The sequence below is a fragment of the Berghia stephanieae genome, chromosome 7 (genome assembly GCF_034508935.2).
Source record: "Berghia stephanieae isolate SIO BIC M18660-M18661 chromosome 7, UCSD_Bste_1.3, whole genome shotgun sequence".
Lineage (NCBI taxonomy): Eukaryota > Metazoa > Mollusca > Gastropoda > Nudibranchia > Aeolidiidae > Berghia > Berghia stephanieae.
Genome location: NC_088366.1, coordinates 945,976 through 970,975, shown reverse-complemented (window position 1 = coordinate 970,975; position 25,000 = coordinate 945,976). Strand labels below are relative to the sequence as shown.

Sequence of the window (25,000 nt, the reverse complement as noted above, 5' to 3'; positions counted from 1 at the left end):
ATCCATCCCCCCATCCATCCATTTGTCCATCGGTTAATCCATCCCCCCATCCATCCATCCCCCCATCCATCCATCCCCCCATCCATCCATCCATCTATACCTCACCAAACGTCTCTCAAAATTGATGATTTACCCATCTATCTAAACTACATTTGTCTATTCATCCATCCATCCGTATATACGTCCGTCATTATTCAGATTCATCCATCTGTCCATCCATCCGTATATACGTCCGTCAATATTCAGATTCATCCATCTGTCCATCCATCCATCCATCTATCCGTCCAACAAACAACTACCCACCTTTCTGTTTTCACCTGTCCGCATCCGAAGAATACATATTACGTAACCTCGACCATACCCATCCATCCATCCCCACCCCGATACCTCCATCACTAAAATCACCACAACATAACCCACCCCATCACTCTCTTCTTCCCCACCCGGTATTTTCCGACTGCCCATCGGTCAGTTGTTGGTCCCATCCAGTATCCAGGATGGCGATGGTGATGACTGATCCACTCCAATGTCCAAGACTGGACTTTCCACCTGAGTTATCTAACCAGGTACATTGTACGTACCGCCACCCACCTGTATTCACCTGTCATCCCCATCATCCCCATCCCCCTCCATTGTCCCCCATGCCATCAGATGTATTGTCATTGGGACCAAAGCCCGACAACTACCTATGAATATAGTAGAATATCTTCACTATACGAGCTGCAGACGGCGAGGGGGGGGGGGGGGGGGGGGGGGTCTGAAAGAAAGTTTTTTGGGATTTTTGTTGTTGTAGTTGTTCTTTCTTTCATTAATCCCGAGAATGTATAAAGAGCATCGCCAAACTGCTTTGAATTCGATTTTATTTTGTTTTATTTTACCATTGACATATCTATGAAAAGCTGCTGTAATGGTTAGTCATGACGTCATAGATTGATAACTCTTATAAAATTATATATCAAATGACATAGAAATGGATATATTTGTCATACCATGTCTTATACATCATCATCATCATCATAATTATCGTCGTCGTCGTATTCATGTTCTTGAGGTAGCATGTCACCAACACCATGATGAAAAACAAAAACAAAACAAAATGACCCCCCCTCCCACAACCCACCCACCCCCCCCCCCCCCAGCGGTCCTACAGCAGACTCCCCACGTTGTCCAGCAGACTAATTGACCACTGTCCACCAAGTGGTCAGTCTCCGTATCCACTATCACCACCCACCCACCGACTAGCAGACTGTGATCACCCATCCGTGAAATGACTACATCTACATCTCCACCAACTCTTGAACCTGACCTCCCCCCCCCCCCCCCATCCTTATTCTCCATCCCATACCACCGCGTCATCTTACTTACCTGTGTTCGTTCTTCTGTGACAACAAAAAAAAAAAAAAGAAATATTTATTTTAACAATAATACAGCCAGGAAAGAAACAAACAAACAAATAGTAAACAAACTCAAACTTCCCAACGTGACTCCGTCCAAAATAAGAGTAGGTTGTTTTGTCATTGAAAAGCAATAATAATAATAACAATAATAATAATAATAATAATAATAATAATAATAATAATAATAATAATAATAATAATAATAATAATAATAGATAATTATGATAATAATAATAATAATAATAATAATAATAATAATAATAATAATAATAATAATAATAATAATAATAATAATAATAATAATAATAAAAAGAAAACAAACTTGGGAGCAGCTATACCGAGAAATATCCACCAAACGTGCTCAAAGCGCTTTGCAAGAGGTCCATAACCAACAGCAACAACGAGATATGATATGTAGCCTTTCAATACAATAATATTAAAATAATCATTTTCGCCCGTTGTTAATGGCTAGGTACTCATTCTACACCTAAGTACGGCGAGAAAATGTGGGTAACGAGCCTTTTCCAATAAATCAACTATGCGTCGTTCAAAGCATGACTCGAACCCTGGGCCTTCCTGTCCGAAGGCGAGTGTCAAACCACATAGACCATATTATAGAAAAATATATCTAGGATAGAAATGTGATGAGAATAGAATCTACACAATAGCCCCCCTCATAGCCTGTACAGTGTTGTGGTCTACACAAACCATCTAGACACTAGACACATAGGGATAGAGAGTAGAGATGTCTAGCTAGCCTGTCTTTTTATTATTATTACCCCTCTCACCCCATCCCATCCACATATTATGTCAAAGGTCGACCCTCCCCACTACGCTCTTTTTTTTCATATTATTATTAATAACGTATCTATCTAATGTTGAACATAAATACTTGGGATGGAATGAATTTGTTGAAAAAGACCACCACACCCATGTAGTCGTCATCTCATCCAAACCATTGAAATCTATTCGAGTCTCAGTCTTTTGAGGTGATGGGGGATTGATGGTAAGGAATGTACGATGACTCTCTCTCTCTCTCTCTATCTCTATCTCTCTCTCTCTCTCTCTCTGTGTGTGTGTGTGTGCGTGTGTGTGTGTAATGTAAAGTTTTTAAATTTGTTTATTTCCATTTTTTTTTTGGGGGGGGGGAGGGGGGGGGGAGGTTCCTCAATGACGGATATTAAGAATGTCCTTATTACAACCATTTCCTTAGGTTTTATCCCCTTCCTCCATGATAAATTGACAATAAGTAAGAATCATTTTAAAGGGAGAATTGAAATTTAAAAAGATATTGATAAAATTCCTTTCTTTGGGCCATTTTTGTTTTCTGGATATAAACCCCAGGCGTAAGTTACAGTACTGTGGGGAAGGAGCTATTGTCATTGTTTTAGTCTTCATCGCTGGAGACACCCAGACAGTACATCACCACAAAATGGGGGATTACGTTTGTTTAGTCTCTCATTTCACAAGGTGTGACATGTCCAAGAAATGGTTTGGTCAGGTTTCTATTTGGTGTGATGACGTCACAAGATGTCAGCTTTATCTATGTCATAAAATAATAGCAAGACGGTGATTTCTTTGTCATTTTCTGACCAACAATGGTGACAGTAGTCCGGTGTTTGGGGATTAACGTGACACTCTGGACAATGGGTGAGAATTGAGAGGTTTTACCGTAAGGCCAGGCCAGCTTTTGAAAGATCTTCCCCGTGACGCTAATTGTTGGATGAAAGTTCTTGTAATGATGCGCTTTTGTTGTCAGGGGTAGTTAGAGTAGGACTGGCTCGTCTCTGGCGCAACAGATTGGATTCAATGGCCCAAGGCCATGGGGGGGGGGGGGGGGGGGGGTTTGGCCTGTGTTATGGTTGTGCATCTTTGTGACTTCTACTCGTTTTTGTTGTTTTTGTCGCCGTTGCCCGTACGTGTCTGTGTTCATAGTCTATTTTATTTGACCTACGGTCATACATGATATTATGTGAAATGTTTAGATATTAAGACATCTGGTGTGGATACCCATTAGGTTTGACATTGGTTGTAGTATTGATACAGGGAGTTTTGAAGAGTTGACGGTACTCATATTATTGCAAATTACATTTACCAACCAAACCTTACAGCATAAAGGTTGTTGATGGGGTTGGTTGTGTTTTGGTTTGTTTCTTGTTGTTGTTTTGTTTGTTATGTTTTATATTTTTTCACGTTCTATAATCCCAGACACAATGACGAAATGGGGGCGGTGACTCAAGTTCGTGTCTTTTGTTATTTTTAAGTATTCAACGAAAGAAAATGTAACCACTTGGAAAACTTGGAGCGTTTCGAGCTGAAATCCCCTCTTCAGTCAACAAGAAAACAATAAAAATGGACATATCCTATAGGTAGAATGGTCAATTCCTGATATGGTGTAGTTTGTGATTTGTAGTGTATCTCTAAATGTCTCAAAATTGTCACTCAAAACGTTGTTATCAACAGGTATTTTTTTTTTCTATAATCGTAACGTACATACGTGTGTATTTGGACAACATGTTACCAATCGTCTGGGAACGGTATTATGTCAGGCAGGATGTATTAGACCTGACGAGTGAATTTAGAAACTAAAGAATGAGAAAAAGGAACTTTAGATTTTTTGTAATGCAAGAAATAGAATTTAATTTATTCTCTCCCTTGACGACTTGAAATCAACTCCAAGTTTCCTGAAAGTGTCCGTGATGTCAATTTCCATCAGTGGTTCATTCTGACATCATACTGTTTGGAGACGATGGGTCACATTTGTTTGTTGATTGGTTTGTTTTTAGAGTCGATGCGTCACAAATGCCAGGATAAAATCGTCCAATTGAATTCCAATAAACCTGAGACTAAATTACTTCCAACTCATTGACATTACCCCCCCCCCCCCCAGCCATTCCCTGTACTACTGATGGACACCACTCACTGCCATTCACAACACCGTGCCTGGCAGTTTGAGTATCGGTCAAATTATGATGTCCACCCTGATCAATGGGTCAAGTCACGTCATAGTGTGTTTGGTCAGCCATCATATCCCTGCCTGCCACACGACTGACCAACACTAGATGGTCATTCAGATCATTTCTTGACCACTTGAGACGGACCCGAAGACAATGCGTGTCTTACTCCAATCCCCCAATAAACAGTCTTGTGTGCGATATTACAACGTGTGTGTGTATTTGTGTGTGTGTGTGTGTGTGTATGTGTGTGTGTGTACCCTTCCTATTTGGCAAGACGATGTGAGAAGAGATTGTGTACACAAATTACGAGTGTCATCGTATTCATACGCGGCGTAAACGTTTTACGAGGATGTTATTGCTCCCAGCCAATTAGGGCCCCAATAAAATAGTACTACAGCTTTAGAGCTGGAAGGGATTAGTCTTATTGTTGTTCTCACCACACGTGCTTCTATCACACCCCGGGGGGGGGGGGGGGGGTACGCCAGTTTTAATGGGTTTTTTGTTTGAAGACTTTTTGACTTTCCATTGTCAAATGTGACGTCACGGTGACGACACAACACGGCTTTTAAATAGAATGGGTCGCTTTCTTCATTGTCAGCTTTTCGACACCAATTTACCTAAATTAGTTTGTCAACGATAAGATGGAATTGGAGGGGAGAGGGGAGGAGGGAGAGAGAGAGAGAGAGAGAGAGAGAGAGAGAGAGAGAGAGAGAGAGAGAGAGAGAGAGAGAGAGAGAGAGAGATTTGTGTGTGTGTGTTTCATCGTAATAGATGCATTGCCGGCTGGTTTGTTCTAGTTATGTATTTAAAATGTTTTCTTGTATATTCTTTTTCAAGTCATGATGCTAAGGCTTAAAACTGACTGTCACATTTCCAGCAACCAATTAGACACAAAACAAACAAACAACCAAAGAAAAAACAATAAATCTCCAACAAGCTAATCAAGATTTTTTTCTTCTCTTTTTTTTCTCTATTCCCCAGACATCCACCTTTCCTCATCACCAGTTGTCATCAATCACCCAGCCACCCCCAAACTTTCTGTTACAACCCCCACCACCACCCCCTCCACAACTGTCTCGTAATCTTCTACCACAATCGACCTCAAGCCCCACGTACATTTTCCCATACGGACCACAACCCCTTCCACAAAAACCACACCTTCCACCTCCACCACACTCATCTTCCAGCCCTCACAGATCAGCCTTACTCTCCCCACCACCACCACCACCGTCCTTACTACCGACATCCTCAAATCTCTTAGATGAAATGGCTCGTAGAAAGCGATCTCCCAACAGCATCCGCTGGAACCACCGTGGACTTGCCCAAACCGCTCACCCGGAAGCAGATCTTATCCAATGCCAAGTCTGCATGAACCAAATCAGAGCTTGCGGGGACATTAAGACTCCCATAGAACAAGTGGACTACTTTGTAGACGATGATGGAACTCTCACCATAAAAAACGACATTTGTCCTAGGACAGTCGCCCTATCTCTTCTGTGTGGAGGTCCACAAAGTCAGAAGACATTCCGTCAGAGGCTGGGAGAAGACTACAACATGTATGTGCTAAATCTGGAACAGATCCTCAAGAAACACCCGCAGACTTGCCCCGGAGAGCTCCCTAGTCAGGTGTCCACTGCAGAGAGTCTTATCCAAGAGCATCATTTGAGACAGAAACTTTTGTCTCACTCTAGGAAAAGGAGTCACGAACTCATGTCTCATGGCGACGGGGCCAAAGCTTTATCTGATACGGCCATCATGGCCAGACACCCCGACGCCATCTTTACTATTCACAAAGACAAAGCGGAGGAGGAAGAAGAAGCTCGACCTGGTCTCCCAGACAACTTTTTATCCATTCCTCCATCAAGGGAAGACACTCCCCCGCCTAAAAACAATAATCTCCCTTTGACTCTGTCCGATTCCAACATCCCAAAGTCTATTTTTGACTGTGATAACAACAACAACAACAACAACAACAACAACAACAACAACAACAACAACAACAACAACAACAGCAACGTCCCTGATGCCAATGACAAGACATTGAAAGAAGACTCCGTGACACTGGGAGACAACTCTAGATCGGTCAGCCCAGCATCGTTGATATCTCAAGGCATGACTGTAGCTGAAGCTGCCATCGCCAACAAACAGATGGCCAATACCAAACGAGGGTCAAAGGTGAGAGATCATGTTTATTTATTTTTGTTTTTGTTTGTTTGTTGTTTTTTGAAAAGTTTTTTACAATTTGTTTTTTTTTTTTGTTGTTGTTTTTTTTAAACATCTGAATAGACCAATTCCAAAATCCTATTTCTGAGTAAGTGAATATAATTTGCCTTTTTTGGTTATTCATGAAGACAATATAAAATTATTTATGTTCAATCCTCAAATTGTCGGGTCTTAGGACAAAGTATGGCCATTCTCTCATTTTTAATTTAACACCATTTCTATGCACACACTCTCTTGTTCGATTTAATTCTATTATTTGCCTTGAATTGTTTTTTTTTTCAAAGACATGTGTTTATTTATTCCTTTACTTATTGTAAAAAAATGGATTTTTAGGGAAAAATATATTCTTATTAATGTTTTTTTTTCTCATAAAAGAGGGAAATTGTATATTTATATGACATTGTCATGTTTATGGGCTATATAAATGCCCTGTATTATTATTATTATCATCATCATCGTCATCATCATCATCATCATCATCATCATCATCATCATCATCATCATCCCCGTCACCAGCACCATTATCATCATTATTATTATTTCACCACCTCCGTTCCCTGCCCCCACCCAGATCCTCCCAGTCTCCGCCTCCACCGACGGCCAGGTGAAATACCAATGTCCTATCTGTAGCCTGGAACTGTCAGGCGAGCACGAGCTGACGGTCCACATCCGGTCCCACAACCAGACCCACCTTCAAGTGATGCCCAACTCGTGTACCATCTGTGGGAAGACATTGTCCTCTCAGAGCTCCCTGGACAGACACATGCTGGTCCATTCAGGTAGATACCAATTATAAACATGTTACATCTTATACTTGTCTAGCATTGCCAGGAAAGATCGGCTATCTACTCCTATGCAATGGACTGGATGGTTTTATTGAGTTTTAATTTTGATTGGAAAATAATAATTCTTTGTTTTTAATTTTTGTTGGGTTTTCTAGTTTTTAAAATTGATTTATTATTATATTTTTTAATTTGTTTATTTCGTTGAATTTTTTTTTGGAACGAGACAGATGGGGTGGTAGGGAGAGAGAGAGAGAGAGAGAGAGAGAGAGAGAGAGAGAGAGAGAGAGAGAGAGAGAGAGAATACATATCATATCATGTGCCTTCTACACGTATATCAATCATTCCAGGCGAGCGTCCCTTCAAGTGCAGCATCTGTGACATGTCCTTCACCACCAACGGCAACATGCACAGACATTCCAGGATCCACCAGAAGAACGGCATCAATATCAAACCCATCGGGAGAAAGTCGGACAAGTCCAAAAATAACAACAACAGCAGCAACAGCAACAGCAACAACAGCAGTCACCACCACCACCATCCATCCCAATCGCCGTCCTCCTCCACCTCGTCCATCTCAGCCGGCAGCAGCGCCATGCAGCCACAGTTTCCGTCCACGTTCCGCGATGACCTTTCGACCCCTAAAAGGAAGGGAGGTCACCATGGCAACGCTCTTCCCCAACCTCAGCCAGACCAAAATGTGGAATTTTTACACTATATGAGTAAGTGTGCCTATATTATTGTATCATTATTCAAACTCGTAGGAAATATTTCCAATTACCACTACGTACCAACCTTTAACAAAATAGCTATGATTTCATATCCCATGTATTTATAAGATTCTAGACTAATGCATCCAAAAAGACTACTTAACCCCCCCCCCCCCACTTCCCGGGTTCAAATCCGTATCAAATTTGGTTTTAGATATATAACAAGATATAGTTCTTCAATTTGAACTCTCAAACTTGAGGCTTTGCAAAGTCTTCAAGGAAATCCAGGTCTGAGGGATTTGACCAAGATGGGTGCCATTTGTATCGGTCGATATTTGATGGACGTCCAAAATGTTACGTGATATCCACGACACTTCAGGCATCATTTGGACGTTTCGGTCCTTGTCCCTTGTCATATTCACTTTCTTATGGTCAAAATTGTTTATTCAATTTTCTTTATCTCTCCCACCCGATTCGACTAAAACATTAACCTTTGACCTTTCCAGATGACATGAAAAGTCAGCAGCTGAAATTGTTGAGTATGAGTAACTACATGTTTCCCTTCAACACGGCCCTGCCACCCACCCACTCAGCTTTCCCCATGTCTCCTTACGTCCACGAACAACTCAGATTACAGTATTTACAGGTGAGGATTCTCCTTATAGTTGGTGCTGTTGGTAGTATTGTTGATGTTGTTGTTGCTGTTATTATTATTATTATTATTATTATTATTATTATTATTATTATTATTATTATTATTATTATTATTATTAGTAGTAGTAGTAGTAGTAGTAGTAGTGTTATTATTATTAGTAGTAATAGTAGAAGTAGTAGTAGTAGTGGTAGTAGTAGTATTGTTGTTGTAGTTTTTGATGTTGTTACTATTGTTGATGTTGCATTGTTTTAAGCGTTATGATAATCATTCTTCAATTCTACACAATGTCTTTCTCCCCACCCAGGCATTCATGAACCCACTCAATGGGGAATCGTTAGCCAAGAGACCCTACATCCCTCCGTTCATGGCACCCCCACCCAGGGCGCCCAGCCCCGACCTGAGGGAACCCAGCGTCCATCGGTGCAGGGAATGTGGAGACGAGTTCACGAATCAGTTTGCCTTGGAGTCGCACCTGGAAAGTCACGTGATCGTCGATGACAAGATGGAGGCCGAGGCTGAGACAGCCTGTAAAGTGAGTACTTGGGGATGGGATGCGTTTACCTAAAATACACACCTATTCTGCTTACTACTGTTTCCTGCTTGTTCTTTTCCCCCATCTGAAACAGTTTATGAATAGCCCGTATATACTTGAAATAAACATGAGCATGATATAAAATGTCTGATACTTGTACTTAGTGAACACCCTTTATCTGTCCTGGTCAATGGCGTCAAACAGTCACAGCCTAGAGGAAGTCATTCCATAGTTACGAGTATGTCGTATATCTGCAATACAGCTGATGTCGTTGAGGTCAAAATAATATATTTTTTTAATGACCTTTCTTTAACCATAACCCTAATTTGAAGCAGTCTTATTATATTTATTTTAGATGTTTTGAACACATGAACAAAGAAGGTATGTTTCTATGAATGATAAATTACCATACGCCTGTGTTGATGAGAAATGTAGAGTATAGAGAAGTGCCAGATGAAAACAGAGAATAAAAAGTCACGGGGTCAGTACAAAAATCGGGATCCAACTGGCACATCACCCTCTGCCTATCCAGGTGGATTGTGTCGTGTCGATTGAATCCTGAGTTTAGCACTGACCTCATGACTTTTTATTCTCTGTTTTCATCTGGCACATCTCCATATCCTATATTTCTCATCATGATTGATACAAGTGCCTGTTCCATACTTTTTCTGACCCATACATGTGTGTTACAGCATGGTATTCACATGTCACTGTCATTTCTCTCTCCCTATTCCAGACGTGTAAAACAGTGGCCAAGTCAGCCGAGAGTTTATTGTTACACACCCTGACACACCACCAGCCCCAGGAAGACATCTCCACACCTGACCCCAAGTCAGACACACCCCCACCCTCCAAAGAATCATCCACATCCATCTCAGAAATGGAAACGGATGCAGCAGCCACAGCTCCCGTCGACCCGTCCACCAATCAAAATGACATTTTAGACATCGAAAAGAAACCGTCCAGCTTTATGAACCTTGGCTTCGCCGACTGCACCACCAAAAAATTTCCTCTAATCGCCAAAGCTTTCTGTGAGGACAACCCAGACGTGAAGGCAAAGAAGTTTCCAGTATTCAAATGCCAGCATTGTGATAAAGAATTCCCCGTGGAAGGAGCCAAAGAGCTTCATGAGGCAAGTCACGTCCCAGAGGAATATACCAAGTGTCCCAAATGTAACTGTCACTTTTCCGACTCCTCCAGACTACAGGAACACATGACCAAGCATGTCTCAGATTTAAAGTTTGAGGAATCATTGGAGAAGGTGAAAACGAATGACGAAGCTGAGAGTTCGGAATCCATGTCACAAAACTATTTCCTGGCCCAGTTCGGGTTGATTACGTCCGAGGACCACAGTCGGCCCGTGATGGACGATGAGAAACAGGAAGACAGTAAGTGTGAATCAGAAAGAAATTTTGACACGGATAGTATGATGAATGCCAGCGTCAACAACGACGACGACCCATCAGAATCTGTCATGTCCGAGGACATTGATTCCCGTCTAGTGACAACGGACAACGAAGACGATGCCAGATCTAGCACATCAGAGACTAAAATTCTCACCATTCCTATGACCAACGAATACTTCAACAATGGCAAAAAGGAAGAACTCAAATTGAGGAAAGAGGGGAAATTGTCATTGCCAAGTTCAGAGATTTTGTTGGACGTTGCTTCAATGCAGGCTGGGAGATCTCCTGCCTCGTCCATAGGGAGTGAGGTCAGTGGGATGTCGTTGTTGTTCCCTGGCAAGATGCAAGACAGCCCAGTCCTGGCACTGCCCACCAAACACAAGGAAGAGGTTCTTCCCCCCATGTTTCCCTGCAAACACTGTGATGCTGTCTTGTCCACGGCGACTGATTTGAAAAGTAAGTCCTTGAGGATTTTTATCATCACTAATGATGCTGTTTGTCTCTAGTGTGACTGTACTGTGTATTGTCTTTTCACAAACGTTAAGCAATGTTAAGTATGGTCATTGCCCAGATGGGTGACAGTGATCTTGAAATTATGGCATTTAGTCCTTGGTTAAGGTATATGAGACCCCTTTTTGCTCAGGTGTGAATGAGTGCATGGCTATAGGCAGTGATAAATATTGTGAGAGTGTTAGTACAAAAAGAACAGGCATCAGGTACTGTATGAAATTGAAATATGGTTTCATATGACCTGCTGAGGGAATATATTATGAAAATTTATGAAGCGCATTGAGCATTGTAAATCCATGGAAATGCGCTATATAAATGTCCATATTTATTTCTTATTTAATATAAAGACTGTTTGAAAGTAGCTTGACAGTCCATCATTCGTTTATTTAAAAAAAACCAAATGCATCATCAATTTCTTTGGAAGATCTTATGTATGTCGGTCTGTCTGTATACACGCAAAAAGTAGCATATGTGTACACATAAAATTACACGTACCAGATGTTGATGTTGATGATGGTGATAATGAGGAGGAGGAGAAGAATAAAAAAAAGAAATAGTTAGTTTTAAATCAGGAAGGGAGAGAAAATTATTTTTTTTCTTAGTGAAAAATACAAGTTTTTAAAAAAGAGGAATAATTAAAGTTATGAATGCAAGGAAACGATATGATGAAATAAACCAAATGTCTCTGACTTTTCCCTCACGCTGTCTCAGTATTGATGGACCGGTAAGATTCTACATCTATGTCTGTTGTATATTCTGTGCTGTGTTGTAGTCTTGGGTACCATGTGTAGTAGTGTATAGCATTGGTCTGATGGTTTCATGCTTGATTTTGGATCTCTCTCTCTCTCTCTCTCTCTCTCTCTCTCTCTCTCTCTCTCTCTCTCTCTTTCATACACACACACACACACACACACACACACACACACACACACACACATCATGGTTTATATTTATGGTAAGACAATCATTATACTATCATCTGTCTTGTTTTGTTTTGTTTTGTTTTTTTAATCAGTTAATCGCTACTTTGTTAATATTTTGATGAAATTTTTGTTGTTTTTATTCAGTTAAGTTGTTTTCTGCCAAATTTTCCCCACTTTGTTGATGTTTTTTTGGTTTTTGTTTGTTTGTTTTTATTTTGTTCTTTATTTGTTGTTTTAATGTTACTTTCTTTTATTTTTACTTTCAATCAAATAAAAAATGGTTCAATAATGAGCTGCACGCGGGAATTCGATGAAATTCTCTATATAAATGTCCATGTTTATTTATTATCTATTCAATATTCTTGTTATTGTGATCGTCAATATCATCACCTTTATCATCGTTTCATGTATTTGATTGATGTATTGATTGATTGATATCCCCCATCCATTGTGATCACGTGACCACTCCTATTCATCATGCATGTAGACTGGGTTATGGGTTTGGTGATCGGAATGCACGAGATAAACCAGCTAAATGTCGTACTCTTGAAAAAATCGTATTTTAAAATTTGGCCAGAAAACTCGTCCTTCAAATATCGATAGATTTAAATGACCCTCATCCTGGGAAAAACACTTAAATTTGGGAGTTTCTTGAAGTCCCAGGTTTGAGAGTTTTTGCTAAGACGAGTGTCATTTAAATCGATGGATATTTAATTTGAAGGACTAGTTTTCTGGCCAAATTTTTAAATAGGAGCTTTCCAGAGTGCTGCAGTTATCTGGTTCAAACACTAGCCTTGCATGAATTGCTCTATGACTATACTATACACTGTGTCCTGGTATAACTAGAGAATGGTAGCCTAGGATTGTACAAATACCACCAAATGGGTGAAAATGGAAAGGCTTGGGGTGGGGACAATGATGGCAATGGACGTTTTGGGTCAATAAATCAAAATGGAATGAATGAGAATGATATCCTGTGTATTCCTGGATGCTTGATGTGTTTGTTTTCAACCTTCCTTTGTTTTATTGTTTTGCTGACAAAGGGTTTGTACCCGAAACGTCCATTGTTAGTACTGAGTCCATCCGAAGCCTTTTTCTATTTTTACCTTTTTTGTTAGTAATTTGATTGCATCATGGTGGGATTTGTCTACCATATCACGTCTTGTAGCATGCAGGGGCAATGAAAACCTGAAATAATCTGCATTATTCTTTTAAAAATTAAAAAAAAACCACCAAAAATAAAAAACATAAAAAATAATATGGTCACAAAACTCGTCCTTCAAATATCCATCAATTAAAATATTCCCCATCATGTCAAATACGCTCAAACCTAGGACTTGAAGGAAGTCCCAAGTTTGGAGTTTTTGGCAAGATGAGGGTCAATTACATCGATACATATTGAAAGGACGAGTTTTCTGACCACAATTTTATATACGTGTTTTGGGTTTTTTGGTTTTTTTTTGTTTTGTTTTCTTCAAAGTAGGGCAGTATTGTCTTTTTGAATGTGTAGAAAAAGTCTTTTGTCTGTGGTTGGCTGGCATTGCCGTATTTGGTGCTGGTGCATGGGAGATTGGATCTGTGGTTGGCTGGCATTGACGTATTTGGTGCTGGTGCATGGGAGATTGGATCTGTGGTTGGCTGGCATTGCCGTATTTGGTGCTGGTGCATGGGAGATTGATATGTGTGGACATTCTGTAGGAATGGGAGATTGGATATGTCCATACTGTAGGAATAGATTATCAATAATGGATTGTAAATAGAGCTATAGAGACAAACCATTTGGTTTTTACCAATTAACGGTCATACTCTGGAAAGACACGTATTTCAAAATTTGGCCAGAAAACTCGTCCTTCAAATATCGATCGATTTAAAATGACCCTCATGTTGATGATAACCCTCAAGCCTGGGACTTCGTGAAGTCTTTAAGGAACTCCCATGTTTAAGATTATTTGCCAAGATGAGGGTCATTAAAAACCATCGATATTTGAAGGACGAGTTTTCTGGCCAAAGTATTTAAATAGGTCCACGTCTTTCCAGAGAATGGGAAATAACTGGTTAAAGATAGAAATAGTAAATATGCCAAAACTGGTTGTGAAATCCAAACTTGTCATAACCTGTGACCCTAAAACTCAAACCAGTTTGAAGTCCACATGAACCAAGTCACAAACAATCAATTCTAGAATTTTAAAAATGACAGAAATGTCAGCTTTTAGTTTTTGCTCGCTTTTGTAACTATTTCTATTGTCTTGAATAAATCATGATAAATTAATGAACCAAAAAAGTCATGTTTTTGACTGTAAAATCAGTTGTTTATCATAGAAATCACCCTGGAATAATACCACGATAATACTACTACTTGGAACCCATGCTTGACATTTGATACCAATTCTATACACACGGTGTAATCCTTGGTGGAATTTAGATCCATTCAGAAATACGATTATTATTATTATTATTATTATTATTATTATTATTATTATTATTATTATTATTATTATTATTATTATTATTATTATTATTATTATTATTATTATTATTATTATTATTGTTATTATTATTATTATTATTATTATTATTATTATTATTATTATTATTATTATTATATTATTATTATTATTATTATTATTATTATTATTATATTATTATTATTATTATTATTATTATTATTATTATTATTATTATTATTATTATTATATTATTATTATAGTTGTTGATTTTAGTGTTTGATAACTACCAGTATAAATCCAGGCCACACCCCGGCTCCATCCTATTTCTTCCAATTGTTCAAAGATGAAATCAATTTCCTAAAGGACAGAGATCCACTATTGAATTATTGGACACATTCACGTGTGTATTTTAAAACATGACAAAAAAATGTGTGTACGAAAAACAATGTCCCAACAAATGAAAAAGTAACTGACAAGGTGACAAAGTCTCTAACTATCCAATCTTTTCCTTCCCTCCCTCCCTCCCCTACCCAGACCATCAAGTGCTGCATAAAGAGGCCAGCCCATTCCAGTGTAAAGTGTGTCCATACACCAGCACTGACAAGAGCACACTGTTACGACACATGAGGACACACAGTGGGGAGAGACCGTACAAGTGTAAACTCTGTGATTATTCCTTCACCACCAAGGCTAACTGTGAACGACACTTGAGGTAGGTTTTGGTTTGGTCAAGAAAGAAAAAGAAAGGCTAAACCTACAAACAAAACAAACAAAAAATAAATGAATAACAATAATGATAATAATGATAATAATGATAATAATGATAATAATAATAATGATAATAATAATAATAATATAATAATAATAATAATAATAATAATAATAATAATAATAATGAATAATAATAATAATAATAATAATAATATAATAATAATAATAATAATAATATAATAATAATGATAATAATAATAATATAATAATAATAATAATATAATAATAATAATAATATGATAATGATGATAATAATAATAATAATAATAATAATAATAATAATATAATAATAATAATAATAATAATAATAATAATAATAATAATAATAATAATAATAATAATAATAAATAATAATAATAATAATAATAATATAATAATAATAATAATAATAATAATAATAATAATAATAAATAATAATAATAATAATAATAATAATAATAATAATAATATAATAATAATAATAATAAATAATAATAATAATAATAATAATAATAATAATAATAATAATAATATAATAATAATAATAATAATGATAATAATAATAATATAATGATAATAATAATAATAATAATAATAATAATAATAAATAATAATAATAATAATAATAATAATAATAATATAATAATAATAATAATAATAATAATAATAATTTAATAATAATAATAATAATAATAATATAATAATAATAATAATAATAATAATAAATAATAATAATATAATAATAATAATAATAATGATAATAATAACAATAACAATAACAATGATAATGATAAACATCATAAAACAAAAAAAAAACAATTAAAACTAAAACAAACAAAATCAAACCAACAAAATGAAAAGCAGAAGAAAAAAATTGGAATTTTATACATAGCGGTATCTGCTTTATATGATCAATGTGCTTTACTAGAGGCCTCAAGTCAACAGTACCACATGTCAAAATAGACCAAAGCATATTTCTTTTGGTATATTATGATGGGAAATAAATTACAGTTCAGTTTTTTAGTCATGTTAAAATTCCATGTCTGTTCATTCACTGACAGAGACATTGAATTTCCATCTATGATTTATTGATTTATAAATGCAAACTGAACCGTTTTCACTGAGAGAAATATTGACTATTTAATAAAATTCCTGTCTTTATTTCTCCCTTTGGCAGACAAAAACACAATCTGGACAGAAACGACTTCAAGGATCAGCTGATCCATCGACAGTTTGACGTGCAGCAACTCCTGCTCAAGGGAAGTCACTCTGGAGGAGGAATGGACCAAGGGAGAGCAATCTGCAAGTCTTGTGGGGTGGACTTTTTCCACGTGGCTGCTTTGCAGAAACACATTGCGACGAACCAGGAATGTCGATTTATCTTCGCTTGTCAGAGTTGTAAGGTGAGGACATGGGCTGAATATGGTAGCCAAGCCTGAGGAGTTTTTTGTTTGTTTTTGTTTTTATTTTATTTGTTTGTTGTGACCCTTGGTTTAAAAACGAATAACGTCGGGATGAATTTGAGATCCTGACAAGTGAATTTAGAAACAAAATGATGACAAAAAGGAACTTTAGATTTTGTTTTTCAATACAAGAAATAGAATTTAATTTATTCTCTCCCTTGACGACTTGAAATCCACTCCAAGTTTCCTGAAAGTGGCCGTGATGTCAATTTCCATCAGTGGTTCATTCTGACATCATACTGTTTGGAAATGATGGGGTCACATTTGTTTGTTGATTGGTTTGTTTTTTAATTCCTTGTTGTCTGTTTACAAATAGATGCAACACAATCTTGTTTCTATCAACCAATTAAAATGATAATTTTCTCTTTGTCTTTTCCTTCCATCCCATTAGATGACATTCCCAAGCACGACTAGCATTCGTCAACACATGACCCAAAAACACACCGATATCCCCTCAGACAAAGTGGGCCTGTACATCAATAAGATAGAAAACACGCCCAGCCTGGATGTGACAGCCTCATCTCCACCCCCAGCCCATTCCAAGCCTACCACTTCAAGCCCTTCCAAAAAGTTACTGACAGAAACCACCACCACCACCAACAACAATAGCAATATCTTGGACAAAATTTCTTCCACTGGATCAAAACTATTGAAATCCTATCTGACAGCCCGTAGCAACGCTAGAACCAACACTGTTGTTACAAATCCTGCTCTTCCTGTGCAGCAGTCATTACTTCAACAACAACAACAACATCTGTCCACCAAACCAGATCCAGAGTCCATATTGAACTTCTCAAAGTCCCTGGAGAAGCAACTCCAACCCCAGAACAAAGTTGCACCCAGCAACGACCCCAATGTCACTGGTGGTAAGTCGGGCAATGACGTCACAGGCAAACAACCCGACCACTTGCCCGTCTTCGATGATCAGCCATTGGACCTGTCTGTCTCCAGATCCTCCTCACCTTCACCCTCACCCTCTGACCCTGCCAAAGGTCAAGGCCACATCAAGAGCAGCAGTAGCCCAATCAAACAGGTAGAGCTGAGTTTGTTGTTGAAAGAGTGGCTGTCTAGAAGTAAAAGACAACCTTAGATTCCATTTGTCTTTGTGTACATGTCGTGCTCTCCGCCTGTCACAATAGAATTATATACAGCTGGTTGACTGGAGGGTTACGGTTCAAACAAACATTTTGGCTTTTGGCTTTTTTTTCTTAGTTTATTGTTTGTTTTTTGGGGGGGGTTTTTTGGGAGGGGGGGGGGGGGGCTTTGCATTCTCTTGATGTAATTCCCTACCCCGTAATGCTATAAATGACACGGTATACACACATTGCCAGATAAAACAAAAGGACAATCCCATAAACCCTTCAACTTCCTGGACTCCATGATTTCTGTTACTGTCAGCGGTGAGCACTGTATTGTATGTTTGGTTGTTTTCTTGCACTTTATATACCATCACCAAAATGGCAGACTTCAGAAGGGGTTCGTTCTATACTGTCCCCAAGTCTAGTTTGGATGTTTCTAGAAGCCACAGACGACAGTGATGACGTCACCGATCTAGAAAGTCAAATGGATGAACCAGTTGATATTTATTTCCATAAAAGATGGACACGTTGTCATCACTGTGCTACAGGAAAAAACCAAAATATTTGATGGAATTGGATGTTGTCTGGACGGGAAGCCAAACTGGGCCTGGGTACAGTATAGAACTAGCGCTTGATATATGATAATAAACAATTGATAAAGTGCTAGGGCACGAACTTCCATAACCTTTGACATCCCAGCTCTTTTGATGCACTTCATGCGTCATAAGGCTAGAGTCACGTGACAGCTGTCATTGATTACTAGGTCACAACAGTTATATCTAGGTCAATGACAGGATCGACCATTTGACACAGACATGGAGTCTGCCCATTTCAGGATTAAAAGATATTCCAATTTCAATAATAAAATGATTATGCCCTTTCCACTCCCCACCCCACACCCCGTTTTCCCCAAGATTTAACTCTGAATTTTGTCACAGTGGGGTTAGGGGGTATTGCCCGTCCATAATTTGTGACATCAGACTTTTTTGTTTGTTTAAGTCACACACACAAACTTTACCTTTGCCATTGAAGGGATCGTTCATTATTATTATTTTGTTTTTAGTTTTATAAAATTTCTGATTAACTGAATGCAGTTTTTCCTAACGAGGCAGCTAACATTGTGTTATGGTAACATTGTTCATTTTCATTTGGTTTTTCTTTTGTTTATTTCTTCTTTTTGTTTGTCTTACTTTATATATATATATATATATATTACTAGTAGATGAGATGTTATCCCAATGGTTGACTTAATATCCCATTATTATATTGAATATCGTAAACAATCAAGAAAGCGGCCATTTTGGTTGGACAACCAATCAGATGTGTGCACGCTTTGTCATTGACTAGCATTATACGTAGTCATGTGATCAATGCCTTTACAGATGTTAAAATGTTAGATCTGATCAGTCCGTCCCTGTGTTGATGTCATCCCCATCCAACACACACTACACACCTGGCATGTCATTTGACATTCGACACGGTCCGTCCCTGTGTTGATGTCATCCCCATCCAACACACATTACACACTACACACCTGGCATGTCATTTGACACATTCGACATGGTCTATTATTATTATTATTATTATTATTATTTATTTATGTTTTTTTTGTATGGCCCAACATAGCTAACAATTTTTTTTTGTACACCCTTGTTCCAGTTAGTTTTCTCTTTTTTTAAAGAGCAGATGGTGCGATTGTGTTTGTGTGTGTGAGAGAGAGTTTGTGTGTTGATTTGATTATCAAGGGATTTGTCTCTATGAATACATCACATCTAATTTTTTTTTTTAATATAACGTTCTGGAGAGGGAGAGAGAGAGAGAGTGAGAGAGAGAGAGGGAGAGAGAGAGAGTGAGAGAGAGAGAGAGAGAAGATACCAATGGTTTTACCAATCCATCCCATACAACATTATTTTAAAAAGTGACTACAATTTCTTGAATAGTCTTTTTTTTTACATTTTGATGTATGTTTTGGTTCTCTACTGGCGGTCTGGTCTGTCCATGATGAAATGTCTTAAGTGACAGCGTTTGTGTTTGAATTGTAAATAGCTGTAAATAGTCAATTGTAAATAATGATATGGACATGTGATTACTGTTGTTGTTGTGGTGGTGGTTGTTGTTGTGGTTGTCCCAGTGACATGATCATGTCCCTTCACGTGATTGTGACCAATTTGAGAGCAGGCACTGGTTTTGACAATATCACAATGATAAATGTGGGATTGGCCAATGTGTCATACACATGTCCACATATTTCCAGAGATGACCTGAATCTGTGTCAAACGTCCTTTCACACAATCCATTCATGGACAGACGATTCTCTGGCTGGAGTTGATTGGTGGTTGGAGTTTGTTTTGGTAGGGTTTTTTTCCCCCTTCTGTTTCTGTAATATCCTTGTGGCTAGTTAGTTACACCCAGTGTGACTCTTGGTCTTTACCATGTATATAAAGACAGACAGTTCCATGATACACCCTTGCAAATAGCCGACGATTTACACGACAAGGTATGTGTGTGTGTATGTATGTGTGTGTGTGTGTGTGTGTGTTAGCTAGTTGTCAATGATTTTAAATATGAGCTTTTAGATCTAGTGTGTCATTTCTATACACATGTGTATTATCATGAGCTAATGCATAATAAGCAATATTGAAAATCATGAATATTCATATTGTTAATTTAATAATTATGCACAAATGATTATTACTAACATTATATGAGACCCCCCCCCCCCCCCCCAGTTTGTCTATTTATTTTTGCCTTTTTAAAGCTTGGATACACTGCCATAAGATTTTTAAAAAGTTTTAATAAATCTCTACCTTGTTTCACAAGTCGTGCCTGTAGGTCACGTGATCTTTGTTGTATGAAGAAATCCTAATTGTCTCAAACGTGTAACCAAGTTATCAAAATCTATTTTTACATTTTGTAACACGTCATCATATGTACGTCACACTTTTCATATTGATTTCTTAAACAAGTCTAAAGTTACGTCTTTTTAAAAATTTCCGTTAGTTTATTTGTTTTTGATTTTATTTTTGTTTGTTTTTTAAAATTTATTTATTTATTATCACTACGTTTTAATGTTCATCAGTAGATTTTGTATTATAATTTTTACACATTTAGATTGGCAAAGTTAACAATATTCTCTGGTTTTGTTACCCATGATGCTGCTCTGTTGTCGTCATTTGTCTGATCGTGATAGTTTCTATGACGTAAATGTACACTTATAGATTTATTTTTCTCAGCCCTCAGTTAAAGCAGCAAAATTGATTTTCATGTCACTGTTTATTTTAAAAATGTGCTCCCAATGAAAATGATAAATGTATTCCTACGCTTTCAAATGTCCGTTTTCTGTGATTTCCTATTTATTTTCAATGTCATCGCTGTACAAAATAGTGCCTCATTGATTTGACCTCTGATCTTTGACCCCATTGACCCGTGACGTCATAGCCACGGTCCAATTATTTCACATAATCAATTGCCTAATGTGTGTGTGTTTGTGTTTGTGTGTCTGTGTGTATTGCCACTAATCCCCATCACGTGTTCTAATATTAGAATCAATGAAATAAAATAGTCCCTCATGAAATCACATCTTTGTATTTCCTTATTTCCGGTTCTATAATGGATTGTCTGTTGCTAACACTTTGTCTTTCTCACTTGGTTGTCACAAGAGGTGTTTGATTCAGACAGTTTTGAAGAAATCGTGTTGAATTTGAAGAAGAAAACTGATTTTATCCAAAAAGAACAGCTCCTCTGTTTTGTTGTAAAGTTTTGTGAATAAATAGTTGAATTCAAGAGAATCTATATTTTATTTGCTGTTTATTGGAATGCAGTTCATTAAGAAATAAACATCTAAAAAGAAATAAAGAAAGAAAGAAAGAAAAGAAAAGTGAATTTTAATTCTTTGGAGGACTTTCCCATTTATAATGTTTCAAACTACCAACACAAGTCAGGCAGTCCTAACTATGATTTTAACTATTATTGTAAAAGCCAATGTTAAATCCCTAATGATCACACATACATACAATATGTGCAATATTTATTGATGATAATGTTACCATGAAGATGGAGGACACGATATCCCATAATTCCCATATCATCCATTCATCACCATAATCAAATACTGTACCATTACGTTATCATCGTCATCATCATCATTATTATCATCGAGACAAACCATAATACTATGTAATAATTGTAAATGGATACAAGATGGTGTGACCATCCATTGAAGCCTGATGGCTCGTGGAATATACATTGCACGTTTGGCGTGCTAGACAAGGAAACAGGTTTCTTTCTAATTAGTTCTTTTACATCGGAGACTAACAAAAAAGTGAAAACTCGTTGAAATAAAAAACAGAAATGCTTGGACTTTTGGTGACAAATCAAATAGTAATATAAATGTGGCTCTACTTCTCCAAACGGTATTTTGTCAGGATGAACTTGGTAATGTCTATCTATTTATAGCCACATATATAACATTTTCATTTGGTGAGGATTTCCATTCAGTTTGATGAGAAAATCCTCACCTGAAGCTTGTATTTCTTATAGTCTTTTTGTCGGAGTCCAATTCATCCATGACATTGTACCGTTTGGAGACAGTGGGTAACAAATGAGAAAAAATTATAATTAAACTGAAAATAAAAATAAATAAATATTGATTCATTCCCGAAGAAGGGAGATAAAAAAAGGACAACGAAAAACAAAGAATAAGAAAAACCGAAAACTGACAAAATCTCTTTCTGGCGTTTTTGGAAAGAATGTTTTGTTTCAAGTAACGCCAAACGTGCACAGTGTATTCCAAACTGGTACAGTGTACGTTGCTTATCCAGGCAGTCTGGTGGTTCGTTTAAAACACCCAACAGAATGCCCCGGCCCGCTTAAAAAACAAAACAAAAAACAAACACATAGCCTATTTTTCTAATGAAAATAAAGAAGTAATTTGTTTCACATAAATTTGAGAAAAATGAGTTGGTTTACAACAGTGAACGTCAGGAAAATAGACTTTGAACCAAGGCGGTGTGATATAAGCAGCGTACACTGTATGCATGTCGATGTATGCATAATTATCACTGTGTAATGCTGACCAAATGAACACACGGATTGCTGTGTTGTCATGTGATGGTGTCTTTTCCCCAATACTTGGCCATATTTGTCATTGAAATCATGTACTGCACAAGCTCCTAAACCTGAGAGATTTCTCTCTGTCTCTCTGCCTATCTGTTTTGTCTATTCGTCTATATTTCTGTCTGTCTCTCTGCCTATCTGTTTTGTCTATTCGTCTATCAATCTGTCTCTTCGTCTCTTCCTCTCCATTTGTCTATCCGCTAGTCTGTTTGTCTGGATATAGAAAACCACCAGCGTGTCATCGTGACGTCATCACCGTGTTGGAATGGGACTCTCATAGATGTGTTGATAAAGCATATATTTTTAAAAAATCACATATTTAACATTTTGTCCAGAAAACTTTCGTGAAATCTCAAGTTTGAGAGTCTTTGCCAAGATGAGGGTCATTTTAATCGATCGACAGACTTCTGGGTGGGGTTCCTGACCTCTCATAGTGGGCAGGGAGGTCACTTACTCTTGTCTTTTATCCCCCTTTATCTTTCCAACATGCTTTCTGTCATTGTCTTGGAATGAAATTACTTGGTTTTGTCTTGGCACTGGCCGGATACCCAAGCTGGGAGGGAAACAGTCAAATATATAGTTAGTTTTGGGAGATTGTATTTTTTTCCTGGTAAATCATCTCTCTGTTATGCACTGTATTGTCTTTTATTTACATGTTATATATGATTTGAAAACATTTGAGTGTATTCCTCTTAGTTGGGACCTGTGCTTGTGTCGGGATGAGACTTTTACTTTTAGGTGATCTCAAACCACTAAGTACTTTGATAGCCTGCTCTTGGAATCTACGTCTGTTTCCTATTTGAACAAATTCCCATCTGTCTTACCTTTTCTTGGGTACTTTAATTATAATTCTAGAACTTTTTACTATCCCATTTTCTTCCTTTTTACTGGCGCTGATATGACCTTAATGTGTTGCAAGCGCCTTAAAACTCTTAAAACCATTTTTTTAAAAACAATCGATAAACTTGGAGGACGAGTCTTCTGGTCCAAATTTCAAATACGTGGTTTTTTCCAGAGTTTGACAGGCACGTGACCACGTGATAACAACCAAAGACACAATGTGACTCACTGTCTCAACACGGTATGAAGTCGGGATGAATCGGAACCAGAGCAAAGTAGAGTATACGGTGGCTAAGATGGGGACACTCAAATTGAAAGTAGAATTGAAACGAAAAGAAATACCAAGTTTCAGTTTTTACAATGTAAGAAATTGTATACAGTCTACGCCATAAGGAAGTGGAATCAACCCCAAGCTTGATATTTGTGGCTAGAGTTTTCATTTCCAGCAGCCAGTTTTTCCTTTGAGACAGTGGGTCATGCTAGACCTGCCTATTTTAAATAGGAGGAACATGTGGTAGTTTTCAGGGGAAATAATAATATAGTGGACATTATAACCACTTTTAAAATTACCAATTTATGTTGAAATACATTAGATTAATACTTTAAACTCCTCCATACACTAGCTCTGGCAACAAATCTTGTTTTCCAGAAGTTTATTGAATTAAAGATCTTTGTTTTGTTGCCAATTTAGGACCCGGAAAGTCGTAGTTTTACGAAATATTCGTAGTCGTTGGCAGATAGTATATGTAACTCTGTACCAAAAAGGAATATTCCAGATGGTGGAGTCAAAGGGAATGTTCAGTTACTGGAAGGGTGGGCTGGAAAACGGCATGAATAAATTATAATAGGAATTCTGAAATTTTAAAAAATTAAAAAAGCAAAAACAAACAAAACCAAACGCGGAACATTTCGGGATCAAAACGTTTGTTCAGTCAATAAAAACCAGTATAAACATTAGTACGTGCCGCTAAATCCAGACAGATGACTTTTTGTTGACATTGCGTCATTATTCCCATGCGTTGAGTGGTGGGTGAAATATCCCTTAGGGCATTGCTCTCTTGGGCAGATGGATTTTGATCGGTCCACGCCCTTGCTCTCTCTCTCTCTCTCTCTCTCTCTCTCTCTCTCTCTCTCTCTCTCTCTCTCTCTCTCTCCCTCTCACTCACACACACTCTCTTTCTCTCTCTCTCTCTCACTCACTCTCTCACTCT

At 37.5% G+C, this 25,000-nt stretch overlaps 1 protein-coding gene across 2 annotated transcripts in view; it reads left to right on the top strand.

Annotated features, from left to right (window-relative positions):
* The window catches only part of LOC144976318 (uncharacterized), a 230,156-nt gene that overhangs the window by 190,553 nt on the left and 14,603 nt on the right, over positions 1-25,000 (top strand). For both annotated transcript variants that reach the window (XM_078920520.1, XM_078920521.1), the window contains 9 exons: positions 5,336-6,529; positions 7,149-7,356; positions 7,710-8,081; positions 8,576-8,715; positions 9,029-9,256; positions 9,993-11,118; positions 15,077-15,254; positions 16,470-16,695; positions 17,147-17,788. In XM_078920520.1, coding sequence (XP_078776646.1) covers positions 5,336-6,529; positions 7,149-7,356; positions 7,710-8,081; positions 8,576-8,715; positions 9,029-9,256; positions 9,993-11,118; positions 15,077-15,254; positions 16,470-16,695; positions 17,147-17,788 — 4,314 coding nt within the window. The remainder of the gene's footprint in view (positions 1-5,335; positions 6,530-7,148; positions 7,357-7,709; positions 8,082-8,575; positions 8,716-9,028; positions 9,257-9,992; positions 11,119-15,076; positions 15,255-16,469; positions 16,696-17,146; positions 17,789-25,000) is intronic.